This window comes from Podarcis melisellensis (genome assembly GCF_964234715.1).
Source record: "Podarcis melisellensis genome assembly, chromosome: 9".
In the NCBI taxonomy this organism is placed as follows: Eukaryota; Metazoa; Chordata; class Lepidosauria; order Squamata; family Lacertidae; genus Podarcis; species Podarcis melisellensis.
The window spans coordinates 12,991,388-13,014,008 of record NC_138541.1 but is presented as its reverse complement, the minus strand read 5'-3'; the positions used below and the strand labels follow the sequence as shown (position 1 = coordinate 13,014,008).

The window sequence follows — 22,621 nt, the reverse complement described above, 5'->3', positions numbered from 1 at the left end:
TAAAAAGCCAAAGAAGAACAAGGGCTTATACAAACAGGAAATGATGCAAGAGACATTTCTTGCACACAGGGGGGATGCACACCTGTTTTGTGGCAGTCATCATAGTACATCATCTACAAACAAAGTGCGCTTCTTATATTTATTGACTTGATCGCTGGATGAAAAAGAGAACACCGCCCCCCCCCTTTTCTTCCGAGGTGGTGTTACTCCTTGGTAAGCCACTCTCAACCAACAACCCCCCCTCCCATCTCCTGCCTGTCCCGTAGATTTGACTGTTGTGATGCTTTTCAATTGGTTCCAAGGAATGTTCAGCCTCAACTTTGGCAGTCTTTGTGTTTCTATATCCCATCTGTTTTGCATTTTGTGAGAACAATTTTTCTCTCTTGCTTTGATCCCCGGTGTCCTCCTTCAGTTTTCTGGCCATCAGCCAGAGCAGAGATATCTGGGGATTTGTGTTCATATGTTCACGGGTTACTTTCCTGAGTTTAGCAGGAGTCGTTCTTTTCTAATGGCCCGATTTCTGCCATAGGCCTCTGATGGTTTGTACTTGACATTCTCCGTTGCCAGCAGAGCTCATTCCCTTCTTCGCCTTGTCCTTCATTTTCCTTAAGGCTGTCAGGCAACTGGAGCAGCAAATGAGGCAGGGCCTTAAAAAATAATGGAAAACATTCCATTTAGTTCTGTGATGAAAAGGCTGTATAAGCACTTAACACTTGACTTGTGGCACCCTTGCTGATGAGATTGACTGCTGCTGGGTTAAAGTATTCTGTGGGCATTAGTGACCAGCAAGCTAATGGTGCAGTCAGCCAAGAAAATCCCCTGGGGCACACAGAAAGATGATTTCAGACTTTTCCATGTTGGCCCAATTCTCGCTGTAAAGGTAAAGGGACCCCTGACCATTAGGTCCAGTCGCAGACGACTCTGGGGTTGCAGCGCTCATCTCGCTTTACTGGCCGAGGGAGCCGGCGTTTGTCCACAGACAGTTTTTCCGGGTCATGTGGCCAGCATGACTAAGCCGTTTCTGGCGAAACCAGAGCAGCACACGGAAATGCCGTTTACCTTCCCGCTGGAGCGGTACCTATTTATCTACGTGCACTTTGTGCTTTCGAACTTCTAGGTTGGCAGGAGCTGGGACCGAGCAACGGGAGCTCACCCCATCGCGGGGATTCGAACTGCTGACCTTCTGATTGGCAAGTCCTAGGCTCTGTGATTTAACCCACAGCACCAGCCTCATCCCATTCTCGCTGTACTTTTTATTAAAACAGAGATAAAACATGCACTGCCCATGCTGATGTTCTGGCAAGAATGTGGGGTGTGTGTGTGCCCACACTTCTGTTGTTTGTCCTATGCTGTGGACGTTTTTGAGAGGGCAGCAGCAGTAGCCAAGAGCTCTTAGCAGAAACTCTTTTGCTCCGTTTTTAGTGGCCCAGGGCTTAAATCTCCATCCACTTCTGCAGTAGCAGAGGCTTGTGGATCTGCCAGACCCAGGGGTGGGCTGTGAGTTTTAAAAATGGACCTTGAGGCCAGTCTTTCTTGCGACTGTGCAAAGTGAGATTTCCCCAAACACCTGCTTTTGTTTTTTTCAGATGGAGCCAAGCTCCCCTCCTATACCAGCTTCTTTTTTCAATCGCCTTGTTTACTTTCTCAAGTGTCCTATCAATCTGTCCCACTTGACAGCTGTTCACGCCTCCTCATGATTGAAGTCTCCCTTGTTGGTCCCCACAAACAAGGGAGTTATAGCCAGGCTTCTTTGGCTGTAGCTCAAAAAATAAATCAGTCTTCCGGGAGACGATGATAAGCAATTTAGGCACAGCTTTAGGCAATCAAGTTCCTGAATTAGATTACCAAGATCCTGAAATTTCCAGTGATAAGACAAATGGTGCAGGTAATTGTGGCAGTCTTTCTACACCCCTTGGTTTCTGGAACCAGATAGGTTGATGAATAAAACATTTGACTGTGCCGACTAGGCAGAGATTAACAGGTGCAAAGTTACCTGTAAGCCACAAAGGTATACTGCACTTCTGGTATTCTCCCTACTTCTTATCATACTCTTGTTATTTCATAGATCTAGTTCTTCCTCTCACCCCCCCACAATGTTAGATGTGCCATCTTCCAACCTGTCAAATGCCTCTGTTGTTGGGGTCTTGTTTAGGATGTGTCTGATGTCTACGCCAGGGGTCAGCAAACTTTCCGCAGGGGGCCAGTCCACTGTCCCTCAGACCTTGTGGGGGGCCGGACTATATTGGGGGGGGAATTCCCCCCACCAACTCCCCTCCCTTCTGCACAGCACCAGATGAGCCCCAGTGGCTGCTTACCTGTGCGAGCGGCAGGGGCTGGTGGCCGCAGCAGTGGAGGGACAATGAGCGGCGCGATAGGGCTGGCTCCCGAGAGGGGCTGCTTAAAATGGCGCTCAGCCAACCGCGGCTCAACAAAGCCCAGCCGCTTTCCTCTTCTAGTCAGGGCAGGGAGAAGCCAGGAGGAGGGAGGGAGGAGGTGCCGCCACGGTGTGTGTGAGGGAGGGGAATGGCGCAGCCTGAACGATCAGAATCTCCAAGTGGCAATTCCCGATCCTTCTGCGGGCTGGATCCAGAAGGCAATTGGGCCAGATCCAGCCCCCGGGCTTCAGTTTGCCGACCCATGGTCTATGCTATAAAATCCTGGGGGCTTAAATGTTTGTGGATGCGGTGAAGCAACACAGGAGGAGGAAGTGCAGTGCACACACACCAATGTCCTGCACTCATTGCACCTTCACCGTGTTGGGAGCAGAAGGAAGAGATAATGTTAAATTGTAAGTGAGGATGTAGTAAGGGAGTAGAGCTGTAGGGAGATTAAGATCCGTGAACCGCAGGCAGGAAGTGGGGGAGAACATTTTTATTTATTTATTTCTCAAGCGCTGGATGCAGTGTTACTGAGACAGGAAGGCTAGGAGCCAAATGGCACCTTAAACCTTGGTTATGGGCACAAGAGCGGAATGTCTAAGCACGCTTTTTTAACAGCAAGAATATAAGGCTGAAAATGAATGAACTTCAGCTAAAATATTACATTCATTTTTCGCATGGTCTAGTCCTCATCTGAAGACTGCAAAAAAGAGCAATCCATTCTTCCCCTGCACAAACTCCTAATATTCTCCAGTATTCAGAGATTAGCTGGAAGTGGGGAGGCAGGAAAAGGTCTTTGTAATGGTTCTAGGGGTTGCTCATGCGTAAATCGTCGCCACACCTGGCTGGGCTACCTGGGTGAACCCTTTCTGTCTGGACAGCCTTTCACCCGTGGCTGTCTCAGTCGCTGGCAGAATCCGTCAGTGGGCGTTTCTTGAACTTCTTCCAGCAAAGAAGTTCTTTGACGCCAAGTCTTCTCCTACTCTCCCTGCGTGGAAGCCTTCTGCGCAGGGAGGGTGTGGGCAGCGGAGGACCCATGCTCTCCCCGCTGGTCTCCAGCGAGGAGTCCTGGAGCCCCCTCGCCGATTCCCCCTTCTGCCCCCCTTCCCCACTGGTGCTACGCTGATTTCCTTCCCCAGCAGGTGGGCTGCCTCTCTCCCTACTGGGACCCTCTCCGGCATCCCTCGGGAGCCTTCCCTCCGCCTCTGGCTCCGATGGCAGTTCCCTGACACTATTCCTTTCCTTCCACTCTGCAGTTTTAATCTGAAATCTTTGGCGCAGTACTGTACCCAGAGCGCAGAAACTGCTCAAGCTAATGCAATTCCTTGTCGCAAAACAGCACCTAGAACGCTGGTTAGATGTGATTATCAGGCAGAGGGTTGTAGATGAGTCATCTGACTAGTCTATGACTTCCCTTACCTGATAATCTATTTTTCTGTGTGGAAGAAACATTCAGTCAAGCATTCTGTGGTGGTACATTCCAGGTATCTGTTTGTGAGAACTAGGCCTCAGAAAGAGGAAACCTTCAAAATGCTGTAGAGAAAGAAGTGGTTAGGGAGGATGTAGTTATTGGGTAGGGAGGAATTTGGAGTGCATGATCTTACACCCCAAGTTGGGATAATCACATTTTAATGTTCCTATATGTGAATCAAAACAAACACAATTCCCTGTAGGCAGGGAGAAACTAGCACAACTGAAATGGCTGGACTAAGACCTTTCTCCTTTATGTGCTAGTTTTCTACTTGCAAGGCTTTTTAAAAAATAGGAGAGACATTCCAGAAATGTGATTCCCACCCCCGCAACCTGCAGTATGAAGTAATATTTTCTATTTTACCACCACATCCTGCCGCATGTGTAGATTAGGCAACTACAGATTTCACTTGTACAAAACCATGACACAAGATTACTGTAGCGTAGTAGTAACCAGGGAACAGTGTGGATGTCTTTCGATCCTGTTTTTAAAGCAAGCTTTTGCAGAACCGCTTTACTTTCTTGGCTAGGATGCTCAATCGATAAATGCACAGCATTAGAACAGGGCAGTCTTAATACACTTATTTGTTCTCTGCCTTTTCTTCTCAGCTCATCACTGCAGTTGTGACCAAGAACTGGAAGGAGATTGTCCAGTCTTGCGACCTGCAAAACTGGAGGGAAGCTTTAGCTGCCGTGTTGACTTACGCAAGGCCAGATGAATTTGCTGCTCTCTGTGGTGAGGAAACTAGACACAGATGAAGGTGTTGGGTTACTCTTTAATTAAAATACAACGTATCTTCTTTATAGCCTGCATTTTCCTTCACTGAAATAAAATATATGAACACATCTCATTTAGTAAGCAATTAAGCACACAGGATTATTATTATTATTATTTAAAGCATTTTTATCTTACCATTCATCTGAAAAAGGTTTCTGTCATGGCTCCTACAATATCAATGAAAAGACTGATCCAACTTGCAGGCTTACATTCTTAAAAGGCACAGCACAAAAGGAAAAAGGGATTTGGAGGGATGAGACAGGGAAGCGAACTCGAGCACTAATTCTTACAAAGTTCTTGTAACCACCAGCTGGAATGGATCAAATGACAGCATGGCTTTAGTAGCCTCCATTTCCTGGTTCTTATAATCATAGGTTTTTCATGATGTTTAGAATGGGCAGCTGAGATTAGCACTAACCATAACTTTGCCAGATTTGAATGTCGTAACAAATGGTGGCTAGAGATAGCCAGCAAATGGAAGAGGGAACACATGAGCCCTTGGCACATTCTGGTCATTTGGAATACGACAACTGAACTAGACATTGGTGCATTTTTAACAGTGCAGGTTTTAATTGCATGGATTCAAATATGCACTCTTTTGCTTCTAATTCCTAGATTTGTTGGGCTCTAGACTTGAAAGCGAAGGTGACAGCCATTTGCAGACTCAGGCTTGCCTATGTTACATTTGTGCTGGAAATGTAGAAAAGCTGGTTGCCTGCTGGACTAAAGCTCAAGATGGAAGCACTCCGCTTTCCCTTCAGGTAGCTCTTCGTTAACTAGTTCCTTTTTGGGTCTGGTCCCCTGTGAGATAACACGACACCTTTAAACTTTATATGGAATTCTACCGGTAAAAAAAAGGGGACCCACATGCAGATAGAAACTCTTCAATCCAAACTGGCCAGCTTCCCGCTTAACTATTTCCTTTTTCTTTCTCCCCGTAGGACCTCATTGAGAAAGTAGTTATCCTGCGCAAGGCTGTGCAGCAGACGCAAGTGGCCGACGCCAGCACAGTCGGGGCACTCTTGGCCGACAAGATGAGCCAGTATGCCAACCTCCTGGCTTCGCAGGGCAGCACCGCCGCAGCTTTAGCTTTCCTTCCCGAGAACACCAACCAGGTAAACGGGCTCAGCTTTTGTTTCCCTCCCTTGCCTTAACGCTAGATTGGCCTTTGCTAACCTAACGCCCTTCAGATATTGTGGAGTGCAGCAACACATCAGCCCCAGACCTTGAAGGCAACTGAGGAACTTCAGCTGGTCCAAAATGCAGCTGGGCTTTCACTTACCATCTAGGTAACCCTGTTTTTAAACAGCTGCGTTGGTTTCCAGTTCGTTTCCAGGTCCGATTCAAGATGCTCACATTAGGTTAAAGCCCTAAACTACTTGCACCCCAAATATCTGAACGTCTACTTTCTGGAGGGGGTGAATTCTTGGTAGTTCCACTGCCCTCAGAAGTTTGAGGGTCTTCTGGGAGAAGGTGCTCTCTGTGGCAGCCCCCAAGCTGTGGAATTCCCTCCTCTCAGAGGTTCATTTAGCACCTTCATTATGTAATAATAAGAATAATAAATTTCATTTATTCCCCGACCAGAGCCAGGTTCAGGGCATCTAACACCAGTAAAATTACAATAAAAACATAATAGAGGGGGGAAACCCAATTTAAAATACAGGTTAAAATGCAATTTAAAATGCAGCCTCATTTTAAAAGTAGCCCATGGATCAAAACCGTAAGGGGAGGGAAAACATAAGGGTCAGACTGAGTCCAAACCAAAGGCCAGGAGGAACAGCTCTCTCTTGCAGGCCTTGCGGAAAGATGTCAAGTCCCGCAGGGCCCTAGCCTCTTGTGACAGAGCGTTCCACCAAGTTGGGGCCAGTACTGAAAAGGCCCTGGCCCTAGTTGAGACCAATCTAACCACCTTGCGACCTGGGACCTCCAAAGTGTTGTAGTTTCCGTCTGATTCTTAATTTTTTTCATCTATATCCTGCCTTTCCTCCAATGAGCTTAAGGAGGCATACATGGTTCGCCTTCCTGTTTTACCTACACAGCAACCCTGCGAGATGGGTCAGTGTGCGTCTGGCCTGAGGTCACCCAGTGAGTGTCATGGCTGAATTGGGATTGGAACCCTGGTCCCATAGGTCTCAGTCCAACACTCTAACCCAGGGACCCCCAAACTCGGCCCTCCAGATGTTTTTTGGGACTACAACTCCCATCATCCCTAGCCAACAGGACCAGTGGTCAGGGATGATGGGAATTGTAGTCCCAAAACATCTGGAGGGCCGAGTTCAGGGATGCCTGCTCTAACCGTTACACCACACGCTGATTCTGAAGACGCACCTCTTTACCCTGGCATTTGACACTTAAGAGAGATTTGTATATACATTGGGATCTGCCCTATTGTCTTGATTGCCATCTGTTTTCAATGTTGTATTTTTAAATAAGTGTAACCCACCCTGGGGCCACATGGTGAAGAAGGGTGCGTAAGAAATATAATGATGGTGATGGAGAATGGATAAATGAGTGGCTGAACATTGAAGGGCCCGGTTAGGCCAGGAGAGGAATGACTGAGTGGAAATTCCTTGTTGGTTCAGTTCTTCTGGCTTTGGAGCAGGAGCTATGAAGAAGAGCTGTGTTGAAGCTCCCCAACATCTCCTGCCTACCTGCAAGTTGCGGAACACCCCTCATCTCGCAAAGATTAGATATATTTGTGTGTCTCCTTGGGTCCCTGCTTCAGCATAGGCGAAAAATTATTCTGCGGCTGTAGTAACTCAATTCCTCGTGCCTTCTCATGACTCTACAGTGGTACCTCGCAAGACGAAAGAGTTTTCCGTTTTTTGAGTCGTTCCGCAAGACGAATTTCCCTATGGGCTTGCTTTGCAAGACAAAACTTCTTGCGAGTTTGTTTCCTTTTTCTTAAAGCCGCTAAGCCATTAATAGCCGCTAAGCCGTTAATAGCCGTGCTTCGCAAGATGAAAAAACCGCAAGACGAAGAGACTCGCGGAACAGATTAATTTCGTCTTGCGAGGCACCACTGTATTCTCCTGCCACCTTCTGTGTCAAATAACGAATGTGCCAGTTCTCTTGATTGGATCCCACTTGCTTGTGGGGTGTATGTGTGCAATTCCTTGTGGTTTCTTTCCTCTTTGCAGCCAAACATCATCTTGTTGCGGGAAAGGATTTGTAGAGCTCAAGGAGAGCTTTCCCGGGCCCCGGAAGCACCAAAGGTACCTTACGAAAGACAGCCTGCAGCACCCAGGGGGAGAATCGGACCTGCGGCTGGCCAGGCGCAGATGCCACAAGTCCCAGCCCCGCAATACTATCACCAGGTAACGGACACCTTCAACAGCCACACTTCAGCTTCTGTGGACAGCCAGCTTTGCTGCAGCATCGTTCCGCCTAATGTTCTGAGCATTCAGCGCCCGCAGCGTCTGTATGCAGTGCCTCTTGCAAGTCTTTCCAGCAGCAGCTTCTGCGTGTGCTTTTTGCAGTTTGTACACGTGCTTTTCTGAAAAGCGATCATGGAAATCTTGCGAGCCAGCCTGCCTGAGTGTTCGTTTTGATGCCACACAAGCTTTTGCTGATGTGAAATGCTCTTTTAAATGCTGAGTGTTGTAGCTTTAAATCCTGCTTGAGATATTTTCTCCTGCTTTCTCTTCTCCCCGCCCTCCACCACCCTTTGTGTTGCTTTAATTCCCTGTGCAGATAATGAATTTGGGGCGTGTGTTGCCACTACTCTTTCAACTTGAAATAAGCTGGATATTTTGCACCAAGGCTTATGGCTTATTAGCCTTCTGATATATTAGCCAGACAGCTATGATAGCAGACTTAAAACACAGTTAGGGCAGGCTTGTAAATACAGTGTTGTCTGGGTGATCTGTAGTGAGCAAGCATCTTCTCCAGGTGACCAAGCCTAGAAGTGTTTATAAGCTAAAAGAAAAGAAAATGTTTTATTTGACACAACAAATGACAAGTATAAATGTTTGTGGAGAGGTGGCTCCTGAACGATTTTATAGCTTAGAAGCAGCCTATTTGCAAGGCTTTTCTTATGGATAGAGAGCATGAAACTTGCACCTCGTTGTTCTCTTGCCTCTAACACACCAGGAGAGACCAGCACCAGGCTGTGTCCCCCCCTGGCAGTTGTCTTTGGGATGTGCACATTCTTCTCTTCTTTAAGCACACAAGTTGTTGGCACACATCTGTCTCAGAATGGAGTGTGCCCCCAGGGGTGAAGACGGAACCGCTGTAAAAGCAGCACCAGAGTGACTTTCCCAGACACACTGCCTGGGCAGTGGGTAAGGAGGTCCTGGGCTGCCCAGACTACAAGACCCTCCTCTCAGCCTCACTGATGTGGCTCAAAGGAAAGCGGAATGGTATATTGTAAATGGGAATGGCTCACTTTGTCTATGAAGACAAGTGCTGGACAGGCTCAAGAGTGAGTGCTGATTTCACCCCGTTTTCTGATGTGAAAGGCAAAGCACAAATCAATCTCTGTATGTGGCTGAGTCTTAAATGCAGGCAGAAGCTGCTGTGCTCTTTGAGTCTTGCTCCTTTCCTTTGGGTATCTTAATTACATAATACCATGTATTGATTCTGCAAAGAACATAATGTGTCTTACTCCCGTCTTGATATTGTACAGTGGTACCTCAGGTTACATATGCTTCAGGTTACAGATGCTTCAGGTTACAGACTCCTCTAACCCAGAAATATTACCTTGGGTTAAGAACTTTGCTTCAGGATGAGAACAGAAATCGTGCAGCGGCAGCAGGAGGCCCCATTAGCTAAAGTGGTTCTTCAGGTTAAGAACAGTTTCAGGTTAAGAACGGACCTCTGGAACGAATTAAGTTCTTAACTCGAGGTACCACTGTACCTCGAGGCCTTTTGTTTGTGCAACAGCACTCATTGGTACAGAGTTCCAGCACCTCTTTTTTTGCTGCCCATAGCAGCCATTTTGTGCTGGCACCCATGGCACTCATCAATATAAGCACGGGCACCTCATGTTGTTTTTTACAAAAACATAAAAGCACTGCATGGCATTATCCCAACCCAGCAGCTGCAATAGTCACAGAGCAGTCTGGTGCCCCCGCTGAGTTTTGTGTGGCCAGGTGTGCTGTGTATGTTTGTGTCTTTCCCACCTTCAGTCCACGTTCTCCACTTGTATGCTCTGGGAGTTCATATCTTCCACAGGACTCTCTGTAGGTTCCTGCGTTTTAAAACAATCCAGGCAATCCAATATTAGACATGCAGCACTTGGCACCGAGACTGCAGCTTGTTAGGGATGCAAAACACGACAAAATAAAAGCATCCTAGTCAATCCAACAGCACTAACCAGGTGAAATCTAAATCACCGCTTTCACTGCTTTCTTCCCCTGAGCTGTTTCTCTTTCCCCTTGCTGTCTTGTCTTGGCTGCTTGGCTCCTAAGAATACAGTGATCGAGGTCTTAAACAATCATAACTGTTAAGCAGCATGGCAAATAGGGGGTTGGCATTGTTTGGTGTGGGCATTTTTTGAGCATTCTGGCTGTTTTGACACCCTTTCGGACTTTTTCTTCTTCTTTTTTCATTTCGTTTTATTTTTCCATGATTGGTATCTCTCTGTTCAATTCAGGTTAGAGTTGCCCCTACTGTCACTACCTGGAGTAACAAAAACCCCACTGCCCTTCCCAGCCATCCTCCTGCAGCCTCTCCCTCTGAGACACAGGTATAACATTAATTATTCCTCTTTGAGCAGGATCTGCTCTCCTTGTTATTATTACTTTTTAAAATAAAAATTGGACACTTGCACACATAATCCCTTTCTATGCCATTCCTATGCTCCCTCCCCTCTCCCATCACCTTCTATATACACACTTTGCAATTCTCAGCGCATTCCTGGCCATCTGGGAAGTAGGCACAGGTTTCAGATCAATCAGATTTCCCAGCCGGCCTTGCTGTATTTCAAGATGTCTTCTGGCCTGTGAATCAGATTTTGAGTTCAATCAACGAGGCCCCCGTAGTTTCCACTGGGGGAACAGGTGGGCTTAATTCCTTCCCACCACATTCCTCCCTCCCTAACAAATTGAATAAATGATTTAGCCCTTAAAAGCACCTTGAGTTGACCGTCCCATTCCCCATAATGAATTCAGCGCACGTTAGGTTTTCTCCATTTTTCGGCATTGCAGGTGGCTATTGCCAGTTTCTTGGGCACCCTATTGCATGTTCTGTCTTTACATTCAAAGTAAGGTGGGAAGTGGAAAAGAATTGTGTGTGAGCTAATGAGTGCTTTGAGAGCAGGACTTTTAACTTTGCAAACTGTCATTCTGGGCCAAGCCTTCGCTTCTTATGCACCTAACCAAACCTAACTTTTCTTCTCTTCCCAATTTGTTCCCCAGGGGGAAAACCCTCCTCCTCCAGGGTTTATGCCAGGGACTGTTAATCCCAGCGCACCACCATATCAGCCAGCGCCTCCTGCTTACAATATGTACACTCAGGTCGCAGCACAACAAGCATATCCACAACGTGAGTACCGCAATCTTCCTAGTATCCCCCTCTTTATTCAGTTACATTGAGCTTGGTGTGCTATAAGCCTAGGTTTGTTGTTGTGGCAACCCTTGAGATCTTCCCCTGGTGCCCACGAAGCCTCCCCATCACCGCTGCCATGGTCACAAGGGGGTCAAAGTGGTCACATCTTTTTCCCTTGAAAAGTACATAGAGCTGAAGGAGGAAGTTGTGACAATACGCTCATTCCGTCAGCACCCTGAGATCTGCAGATGAAGGGTGGTATACTACTACTACTACTACTACTACTACTACTACTACTAGTATCATACACACACCCTGGCAAGGCAGATTGGATGGTAAGGGGCCTGTTGTGCTACTGGGAGACCTTGCACTGGCTTCTGCTAGAGCATCCGGTTAGCTGAATCTGGACCAATGTTGTGAATAACATGGCAACTTGGATTGTTTTCCCCATTGCATCCCAGGAGCATGGGATGGCTTATATCTTTTATGACTGTGAAGGAACTTAAACCTGCCCTCCCTCCCTCCCTCCCTCCCTCCCTCCCTTCCTTCCTTTCTTCCTTTCTTCCTTTCTTCCTTCTTTCCTTCTTTCTCTCTCTCTCTCCCTCCCTCCCCCTCTCCCTGTAACTCCATTCTCGGCCCACCGTGCTGCTCAGGTTCCCTTTGGGATTGACAAATTTCTCTTCAGGCATCATAGAGGCATTAAATAAATGAGCTATGGATTTTGCAGTGAAATAGCTGCAACCTTGTGATATTCATTTGATTTCTTCTCTCCCCATCGCCCCTTAATAACTCATCTGGTAACAGCACTTAACATTGAAGCAATTTCTGCCAGGCAGCATGGTGGGGAGCAGGGAGAGCTTTTGAACAGACGAGTCAAAGAATTGTTGAACATTAAGGGTTGCGATTTCTAAGGAAGAAATGGCACTTGGCAGAACAATGTGTCTTCTAAATTATTCAGGGTGAGCTGCATACGTGTCGTTGGTCTCCCCCCACCGCCACCCTTGTCTCTTTCTAGCCCCCTAGAGCAGGGAAGGGGAGATCCTGTGGCCCTCTGGGTCGCATTTGGCAGCAGCATCTCACGGGCAACAGATTCCCCCATCCTTGACCTAGAGATCGATTATTAGAGATTAGGCGCCAGGCGAAAACGTTCCTCTTCAGCCAGGCCTTTTGGCCAATTAACATTATTTGGCTTTCTAGTGGGGTAGGAGCTGAAAACAATGCCAATACATTTCACATCTGGCGACCAATGTGCCCTTTTGGGTAGACGAGTCTAAAAAATCTGGGACACAAATGTTCCTGGCCCTCTAGTGCAGGCATAGGCAAACTCAGCCCTCCAGCTGTTTTTTGGACTACAACTCCCATCATCCCTAGCTAACAGGACCAGTGGTCAGAGATGATGGGAATTGTAGTCTCAAAACATCTGGAGGGCCAAGTTTGCCTATGCCTACTCTAATGGCTATGGAGGCTCATTTGCCTTATTTGCCATGTCTAGGAGGATTAGTTTGGTCAAACAGGGTATACATTACTTCTGGTAAATGTGCCACCATAGCAGCTAGACGGCTGTGAAAATTTGTGTCCTGGGCTCCTCTACCCATGTACTATCTGAGACCAAAAGGGAGCATAGGTTGCCAAATGTGATCCCCCCCCCCCCGATTCTAAATGTGTCTGCGGGGAGGGAGGGTTATTGCTTTGTTTTGCTTTCGTTCTCATTTTATTACGCATTCTGTGTTCTCGTTTTGTATTTTTATGTTGTTCACCGCCCTGTGATCTTCGGGTGTTGTATGCCAATTTATTTAATAATAATTTTCCGTTTTTATCTTCCGTATTAAAGCAGGAACCTTGATCTGGAATGCTTAACCTGCAGCCCCTCTTAGGAGGGCTGTGTTTTCTCCCTTTTCAGCTGGGCCTCACTTTACTAACATAACCTTCTCCTTTCCCCCCACGCCTCTCCGATGTAGCCTGCCAGCCAGCGCAGCAGTATTCTTTCGGAACGGGGGGACCGTCGCTCTATCAGCCCCACCAGCAACAACCTCCTCCGCCCCCTACCTCGGCCTCTTACGCTAACCCTAACCCTCCTTACATGCCCTCTAACCCTCCCACCTCCATGCCCTCCCCGCTGTACCCAGCCCAGCCCCAGCCCTCCCCGACCAGCTTGAACCCCAGCTCTTCTCTTCCTCCTCCCCCTCCTTCTGGTGCCTCCTTCCAGCATGGCCGGCCAGGAGCCCCAGCATCTTCTCTGCCGTATGCGCTCCCTCCTGGACCCTCAGGTACAGAGCCGGCAACCAGTGAGCTCGCTGCATCCCAAAGAACAGGTCTGCGCTTGCAAAGGGGCCTTTGTTATGCATTTGGGGGGTGGGATGGGGTGCACCTTTCATTTATCCTCATCGTTTTGCATGTGTATGCTGACACAGTTTCACACAAAACTGGTGGCACTCTGGTTGCCTTCCGTATAGGACCAGCAGCTTGCTCTGTCCAGAGCAGCGTGAGTGACCAAACGCCCCTGCCGTGAGTCAAAAGAGCATCCAGAGATAGTCCCAGGAGTCATTTGCTGCATGTTGTTGTTGTTGTTTAGTCGTTTAGTCGTGTCTGACTCTTCGTGACCCCATGTACCAGAGCACGCCAGGCACTCTTGTCTTCCACACTGAGAGCCAGTGTGGTGTAGTGGTTAAGAGCGGTAGTCTTGTAATCTGGTAAACCGGGTTCGATTCCCCGCTCCTCCACATGTAGCTGCTGGGTGACCTTGGGCTAGTTACACTTCTCTGAAGTCTCTCAGCCCCACTCACCTCACAGTGTGTTTGTTGTGGGGGAGGAAGGGAAAGGAGAATGTTAGCCGCTTCGAGACTCCTTAGGGTAGTGATAAAGCAGGATATCAAAGCAGGCTGTCTCCTCCAGCACCATAATTCAAAAGCATCAATTCTTCGGCGACCAGCCTTCTTTATGGTCCAGCTCTCACTTCCATACATCACTACTGGGAAAACCATAGCTTTAACTATACGGACCTTTGTTGGCAAGGTGATGTCTCTGCTTTTTAGGGTGCTGTATAGCTGTATATTTGCTGCATAGAGGCTCTCAAACTGTAGAAGGGGCTTTAGCTGAACGTTTTGGTTTTAACCAAAAACAAGACCAAAAGGAAGTCAAGACATCAGTGCTGGCAGCTTTCAGTCAACGGCTTATAAGAACAGGGCTTTAGAAGGGGACCTGGCTCTTGTTTGTTTGCCATGCCCCAAAATTGCCTAGCCAGTTGTTTAACATTCACAAGCCTCCCGCAGAAAAGTGTGTTACCCGCTATCAGTTTGCTAGATTTTTTTAGCCTGCCAGGGAGATCAGGGCCACCCCCTACCTCCTTTACTCTTGCAAGAGCCCCATGGAATCCTCTAGGGTAGCCTTTCTCAGCCTGTGGGTCCCCAGATGTTGTTGGACTACAACACCCATCACCCCTAGCTAGCAAGGCCAGGGCTCAGGGATGATGGGAGTTGTAGTCCAGCAACATCTGGGGACCCACAGGTTGAGAACCGCTGCTCTAGGCTGAGAGATAGTGGCTGGCCGACATTCACCCAGTGAACCTCAGAACGGAGCGGGGATTTGAACCCAGGCCTTTGCAGCCCAAGAGTCCAGCACTTAAACCCCTACACCACACTGACTTTCCTAAGGTATGGTCACTTTACCTGCTTACCACTGCAGTTGCACCCGTGCCACTCTGGAAAACCTGCAAAGCTACAGCCACGCTGCACAGACCAAACATTTGCATTTATGGACGTGTGTAAGTACAGGAAGCCTTCTCTGAAGTGGCATGGGAGCAACCGCTGTTGCCCATTGGGAGCCAGAATCCCTAACAGGCAGATAGCCATGATGTGGGAAGGATCCTCTTGGTGCTCTATTTCTCACTCCTTAACAAAGATTATTCCATTAGCAAGCTTTGAGGTGGTTTCAAGAGAGCATGGACCAGGGATCTTGTTTTAAACCCACGTTTGGGGACATTTTGGGGGGGCGGGGGGGGTCCGACCTGTCCCTTTAAAATAATAATGGTAGTAATTCTGGAAACTTAATCAGGGGATACCTTATAAACATGATGCCGTAATTCCAACCAGAACAAAACGTATTGGCCACTGATCTGTTATATCAGTGCTCCAGCCCTTTATATTCATTGTTAGCTGAAGTTTTCCCATTGGGATTGGCACCAGTAAAGGGGGGGGTCGAGCGACAGTTGTTCACTAAAGGTGAGACTCGATATCGACGAAGCAATTTAGAAACCCTTTAAAGGTATGTTTTTCTTCTCGCATGAACTAAACAAGCATGTCTGGAACATTTGCTTCTGCATGTGTGTTAGCATGACACAAGAACGTTTGGCCCAAAATGAGAGAACTGTGAACTTGCTTTTGTTAATGTTTTTTGTCTTGAGCAGCTATGGGTGCATGATAACAGACCTGTTTCTTTATCGGTGTCGTTCAACTCTTTAGCTTTCCTTTCCTTGAAAATAAAATGCAAATAAGCATAACAGGAGGACACAAAGCTTTTGCCAGGGACCAAAACTTTGTATTATTATTATTATTATTATTATTTTATTTTGGCCAGGGTATGAAGGGAGCAAGGTTACAGTTTTGGATGAAATTACATTAGATATACAGCAGCTGTTCCTCTTTCCTGGTAGAAAAATGGATTAGAGTGCTTTTGAGTTCACTTCAAGAAATACAGCGTGTCCCAGGATGCCTTGCAAAGAGTTCTGTGGACTAAAGTTTTCTAATGGAGGTAGCTTCCATGTTCAGTTCACAGCTGAACTTTTAAAACAGGTGTGGTCCTCTAGATGTTGAGCTTCAGCTCCCATCATCCCTGACTGTTGGATTCCAGACAACTAGAGGTCCATGCCTACCCCATCCCTGTTTTTGCAGGGATATCCCATTTTCACTTTGATAAACAGGACTAGTGATGTTAAATTCTCGAGAATATTCTCAAATATATTCTCGATTAATGAGAATATTAGATAATTTTCATAGGAGAATATTCATTTTAATGCATTGAAAATGATATAATTCGTTAATATACATGTTTATTCATGGGTAAACTTGTTCAGATGGCAACCAAAAACTGTAAAGATACTTTTATTCAGTGGGGCAATGCAATGAATTCACATTCTTTGTTTATTATTTTTGCGCCAAACTTGAAAATTCAGCGTGAATGACTCAAGTTAATCACCAAGCCTATTACATACAGTTGAAAAACATAGGAATTCAAATGTTCATCAAATTAAATGAATAGCATTTTTAAAACTAAAAAAAATTAAAAATGGTTTCTGTAGCTCACATTTCAGAACTGCCAATGGTGAATGACACAATGCCCAGTAATGTAACTGGATCAGAAAAATAATTATTCATTACTTATACTGGCAATATCACAGCTTGACTTATTATTTACTAGGTTTTTTAAATGTGGGTTGTAAAACTGGTTCTTACATTAGAACTTACAGTTTGTGGAGAATATTCTCCAGAGAATTTTCCAGCAGAGAATATTCACGAGAATATTCTCATTCATGAGAATATTCTCACCTCACATCACTAAACAGGACTTTGGAACCAAGAATTTGGAACCAGGCCTTGCAGGCCTTAAGCCCAGCACAACACCAGCAGCTATTCAAATTGAGTTCTCTGAGAATCCCACGGTTCCTGGGAAACTCCTCTAGGTTTTCTTAGGCAGGAGGATGTGGATACTGAGTGCATTTCCTTGGAGAAGGTGTCTTGTTCTTTGCTGCTTAGGCAAACTCTGGGGCTGCATGGCTAAACTGGGAGTGAGGATTGGTAAGAGCAGACGCTTGAAATCTGTTCTTGAAATCTTAGAAGGTATTTTCCAGCACATGCAAAGCTTGGGAAAAGCTGGTAATGGGAAGGTAGTGTATCTTTTTTTCCTTTTAAATTGCTCCTGAGGTTTTTTTGCGTTTTGTCTGCAGACTATCAATCCATACAAGACCAAGCCAGTATCCTGCAAGGTGACTTAGCTACCTTTTATAAAATGGAAATCATTAAGGCACAGCACGAACATCTAACAAATTGGACTCTAGCAGTGCATGTGACCGCAAATTCAATACTTTGTGCTAATAATACTTGTTAAATCCAATGAAATTTAACACTCGGTAACATTTTAATGGAGACAAATGGTTTGACTCAAATAGCAGAGCTGGGATTTATAACCACAGATGTGATCAACTTCCAAAACAGATGTTTGTTGCATTCATTGGGAGAGGAGTAACGCTCTGAAATGTTAATTTCCATGGTCTGCACTATAATTTTTGAAGCAGTCTTTGGCACGAACAGGACAGCTGCCTTTCGTGCTCAGAAAAGCTGAGAAGACAGTTACACAGTCTTCCAAATAGTTGCAACTATCCTTAAAATCAGGGCGTGTGTATTCTGCACTTTCCAATAGAACGTTAAAAGAAATTGCACCTAATCAATCCAAGTTCTGTGTCCCAAAAAATCCAGAATCATTTGCTTAACTTGGGCAGATTGAACAGATTTGCATAAGCTATTTGTAAACTAGCTCCTACTTGTGCTGATGGAAAAGATGAGGAATTGCTGAGGTCGTGAAGATGTCTACCTGCAGTTCTTCCTTTTGGCACAGGAAATAGGTTTTGGTTAATAGAAGCAAGGAGAGAAACTTGGCCTCAAACTCAGGGACATATAATAATAATATAATAATAATTTATTATTTATACCCTGCCCATCTGGCTGGGCTTCCCCAGCCACTCTGGGCGGCTTCCAACAAAATATTAAAATACCGTAATACATGAAACATTAAAAGCTTCCCTAAACATAGTCAGGGGGCCTCTAAGTTAGCCTGGCACCACATTCAGTATTTCTAGGGTTTAAGCTCTCAGTTTCCCAGGTGAGAGACTTGCTCATGGGGGGAGGGAAGAGAAAAAGTTGAAATGCTAACAGCAAATATTTCTCTTCTCCTTTGTTTTTCTTATTTCGCCTAATTTATCCTTCAACTTTCAGCCTTTAAAAAAATATGATTTAGTTAGTCCTGGGAAGGGAGAAAGAACTGTGAAGAACACTGAAGTTCTCCCTGCCTAGCCTTGATTGCTAGAAATCTTTATCGGAAACCCTGCTAGCTTCCAAGATTGGAGCAATCATTATCCCCACACTCTCAACCTATATTTTCTTTAATGAGGACTAGAATCTTCCTTTGGAAAAGAAACAACGCCGAGATTCACAGAATGTGAAATCCTGTTCCCAGTACACACTTACTTTCTTGCCCTTAGTTGCAAATGAGCTGCAGAACCATGGGAATCCAAATTTCTCAAGGAAACCGAGTTAATCCTAGATTTTAAGAGAATGGGAGCTACAGTTTTATAAAAGAAAATTATAGCACTGTGGTTAAAAACTCCAGCTGTGATTATTTTTGATTAACTATCGGTGTTGTGTAACAAACCTGCATTACTTTTTATTTTACTTGAGTGGCCCTTGAGTTCAGATCAGTTCAGAAGATCCCAATTTAAGCTGTCCCCCTAAGCATGTTTGTTGGGGCAGGAGAGGTCCCTGCATACTCCTGAGCCAGAGCAAATTCCACCAGGAACATCTGCAGCTACTGATTCCGGATTCACACTCAGTATTGCTTTCATTCATTTTCAATAAGGCTTATTCGGAAGCCCTTGCCAATAGACGATAACATCAATGTGTGTTCAAATGACCAGCTGGACACTTTTGTCTGGACAGGTTCATAGCTATTTTATTTATTTAGATGATTTATTTGTTGCTTAGCCTTCTCTTCTTTGCAAAAGTAAAATCTCTGAGCGGTTCACTGATAGCGGCATAGGCAAACTCGGCCCTCCAAATGTTTTTGGCCTACAACTCCCATGATCCCCAGCTAACAGGACCAGTGGTCAGGGATGATGGGAATTGTAGTCTGGAGGGCCAGGATATATATGCGACTTAAGAAGTTTAAATGATGGAGTCTAAAGGAGAATAATATTAATGAAGAGCAAAACAAGGGGTTTTGTGAAGAATTTGGTACAGTTGAACATATATGAGATAAGCTCTTGACTGTATTTGGGTTATTATGATTGTAAAACCTTCTGTAATACTGTATAAAATTAAAGATAATAAAGGAAGAAACATCTGGAGGGCCGAGTTCGCCTATGCCTGCCATAGAATTTAAAATAAAAATGCAGTAAGTGCGATTAAAATATTGCAGTTAGTGATCAGGATACAGCAAACATATTGTAATGAACTTCATCCCTGAGGATCATCTACAGTGGTACCTCGCAAGACGAATGCCTCGGAAGACGAAAAACTCGCAAGACGAAAGAGTTTTTCGTTTTTTGAGTTGCTTCGCAAGACGATTTTCCCTATGGGCTCGCTTCGCAAGACGAAAATGTCTTGCGAGTTTGTTTCCTTTTTTCTTAAAACCGCTTGAAGAGGTGCAGTTGTGACTGACCGTGCTTCGCAAGATGAAAAACCGTGCAAGACAAAAAGACTCGCGGAACGAATTAATTTCGTCTTGCGAGGCACCACTGTAGTCTGCAGTGCAGGAATATGAAGTTTCCCATACGGGGATCAAACCTGCAACCTTGGCGTTATCGGCACCTTCCTCTAACCAACTGAGCTATCAGTTTACTGGACGGAGCGCTTTCATGAGCAAAGCTGCTTTTTCCAGGGAGGCACAGTAATTGGCACTGCAAACGGAGGGGGCTCCCTGCATTTCAGCTCCCAAGCCCATGAGGCTCAGTAGCAGGCAGCCATTGTTACTCTACTCCCCAGTTAGTGATTATGAATTCAAGCGGCAAGATCTGTGGCAGCGCACTCTCCCTCTGCGAGACAGGCTTCCTGCCAAGCAGCAGCAAAACTTAATTAAGTGACTCAAACGAGCATGTTCACAGCAGCTTTGTTCTTTCCAATTTTTACCAGTTTGATCCAAACCATTATTTTTTTTTAAATGTTGACACTGCTGTGGATTTATAGGTTACCAGGAATTACTGATTCTCTCCTGATATCCGTGCTGCAAAAGCTGGTTGTCTTTTTCAGTGGCCTGCACTGGAAAGGATAGGCGGTGAAGACCTAAACCTGCCGTGTCTCTGCTACCAGTTGCTGATTTAATCCTAACATTAGCAAAACTACATCTATGCGGGAGCCTAGGCTCGAAAAGATTCACTGCTGTCTTCAGCAGACCCAGTTCCATTGTAACCAACTAATGGTTTTGCCCATTGCATATCTGAATACGTGTCCTTAGACCTTTTTATTAAGGCAAATAGCACAGGCATGTCCCCAGATTTAATCCTCCTCTCCCAGTGCGAAATCCATTGTCCTTTGGGAAGGGCAGTGCCCAGTGGTAAAGTTCGTATGCAGAAGGGTCAGTCCTCTGCACCTCCAGGTGGTCAAGGACTCCTGCCAGTCAGTGGTAGACTAGAGGCAGGGAGCTTCCAGCCCGTGGGCCAAACAAATGTGGCCCTTCAGGGCTTTGTCTGGCCCTTGGCACTCCACCCAGACCACAACCCTCACGGTCCTTTCTTCACATCATCCTCCAGTGTTTTTGCATGGCTGGAATGTGTCCTTCAACTCTGGTCATGCCTCTTGCTTTCATTGATGGAGGGTAGATAGTTGTGTGAGTGAGCGCTTGTAGGAACTGGCCTCCTGTCCAAAGGTAAATTGACATCTACTCCTATGCCCACGTTTGCCTCTGGCCTTGACCGCCACTGTTATGTGGCCCCTGGAAGCTTCCCCAGAAAGGAAATATGGCTCTCAAGCAGGGAAGTGTCCCCACACCTGGTGTAGGGGAAGCTTCTAAGGCTAAGCAACTGTGCTTAGACGGGCCTATCGTCCAAATCAATACAAAGCAGTTTCTTTGTTCAATCACCATGAAGGCTCTGCACCCCAGACTTCCAGGACGAACCAGTAGAGGCATATATTTTGACAAACGGTGGCCAGCACATCGTTCTCTGTTGGAAACGTTTCGGGGCAGCAATCAGCATTTAAAACCCCAGAAGCGCCGAAATGCTGCATTCCCCTGAGCAGCAACACGGTATTCCAAAGTGGTGTCTGTTGCTAACAACGTCCGAAACAAATCTCTGAAATTTCAGGTTTTCTTCGTTAGCCCAATGATAGAAATGTCAATGACCGTATTAAATATGTACCGATAAATAACAAATATATGTGATTGTGCTAATTGTACTTGCAAATCCATGCCAGATTGACAAAGAGCGCTGTAATGAATGTTAATCGTAACTGGAATATTGTGCCGTCAATTTACATAAAGCTTTGCAGGTAGTATAAACCCACAGGGTAGGTCCTTCCCTCGTGGGGCTTGCGATCTGCATTCTGGTAGTGGAGGCAGAACATGCACAAATATAGGAGCAACTAGTTGGGTTTAGTTCCCGTTGAGCAGGAGGAGCAAGGGAATTGGGCCAAAAGCTATGAAGGCAGATGTGGGGTTTTGCGTTATTTGCATTCCTATTTCAAATACAGAACATGCTCATCCCCTCTCTGAAATTTCTAGATTCCAATGAAATGCTAGCCTCTAGTTAGAATGTGGCAAAATTTGCTCCTCCTGATTTTCTGGGACACTTTACATTCCACTGATATTGTTTGGTCTTGTTGCAGGACCTCAGAATGGCTGGAACGACCCCCCTGCTTTGAGCAGAATTGCAAAGAAAAAGAAGGTAGGTTAAAAGAAACTTAGGACGTGCCAAGAGTGACTTTGAAGGCCCTTCCCCAGGTGTCTCTGCGATCAAAGGTGGCAACCAGAGAGAGGGTTATCTTAGCCTGTGTGTTGTTATCCTCCCTGATCAGCAAAATGAGGTTTTTAATTGTTCCAGTAGGCGAGACAGGACTCAAGAGGTTAAGATCTCTTGGATTTAGAAAGAGGAGGTTTTTCCCTGCCAGATATGAGACTGTATTATGAGGTATCCTATCTTTGCTGGTTGAAGGAATGGATAACATTCGAAAATTCACATATTCTACACTTAGAAGGTCATGACAATATTTTTGGTTGGCACGCTTATATATGGTATGAAAAGGTGAAAGTTCATAAAGGATTTAGAAATATAATTAGGAAAAAAATGTATACAGTATGGAATAAATACAATAATCTATTAAAAAAATTATGGAACATGCAGAAATGGTGAAACTTACCGGAAGAATAAGAAATCAAGATAACAAACTTTTTATAAAAGAATGGAAATGGTTTATGGAATATTTACAGATAAATTGTAAACAGATTAGAACATTGGCAGGATTGTTGTAATAACCTGCAGTTTTATAAGAGTTTATATTTAAAGTAGATGAATGAATGAGCAAATTAATTTGGATACGCAGAAGATAATTAAAATAAATTTAAGGAACCGCAGAAAGAGGGGGAAGGAAGTCAAGTTTTGAAATGTTAAAATGATTGTAAAATTAGTGAAATGTATAAACCTGAAAAGCATTTTTTTTAAAAAAAAATTCTCTTGGATTTGTTTTAAATCTATCATCAGAGGGCTTGCGAACGCATTTCAGTTTATGAAAGACTGGAGCATGGAAAAATC

General features: G+C 45.4%; 1 protein-coding gene across 11 annotated transcripts in view; it reads left to right on the top strand.

Moving 5' to 3' along the window:
- SEC31A (SEC31 homolog A, COPII coat complex component) overlaps positions 1-22,621 on the top strand; it is a 52,724-nt gene that overhangs the window by 22,674 nt on the left and 7,429 nt on the right. For 3 of the 11 annotated variants that reach the window (XM_081924792.1, XM_081924786.1, XM_081924789.1), the window contains 9 exons: positions 4,458-4,584; positions 5,242-5,387; positions 5,568-5,741; positions 7,767-7,943; positions 10,223-10,315; positions 10,986-11,112; positions 13,074-13,427; positions 17,054-17,092; positions 21,699-21,757. In XM_081924792.1, coding sequence (XP_081780918.1) covers positions 4,458-4,584; positions 5,242-5,387; positions 5,568-5,741; positions 7,767-7,943; positions 10,223-10,315; positions 10,986-11,112; positions 13,074-13,427; positions 17,054-17,092; positions 21,699-21,757 — 1,296 coding nt within the window. The remainder of the gene's footprint in view (positions 1-4,457; positions 4,585-5,241; positions 5,388-5,567; positions 5,742-7,766; positions 7,944-10,222; positions 10,316-10,985; positions 11,113-13,073; positions 13,428-17,053; positions 17,093-21,698; positions 21,758-22,621) is intronic. The other 8 variants (XM_081924791.1, XM_081924794.1, XM_081924793.1 and 5 more) reach the window with 8 other exon arrangements.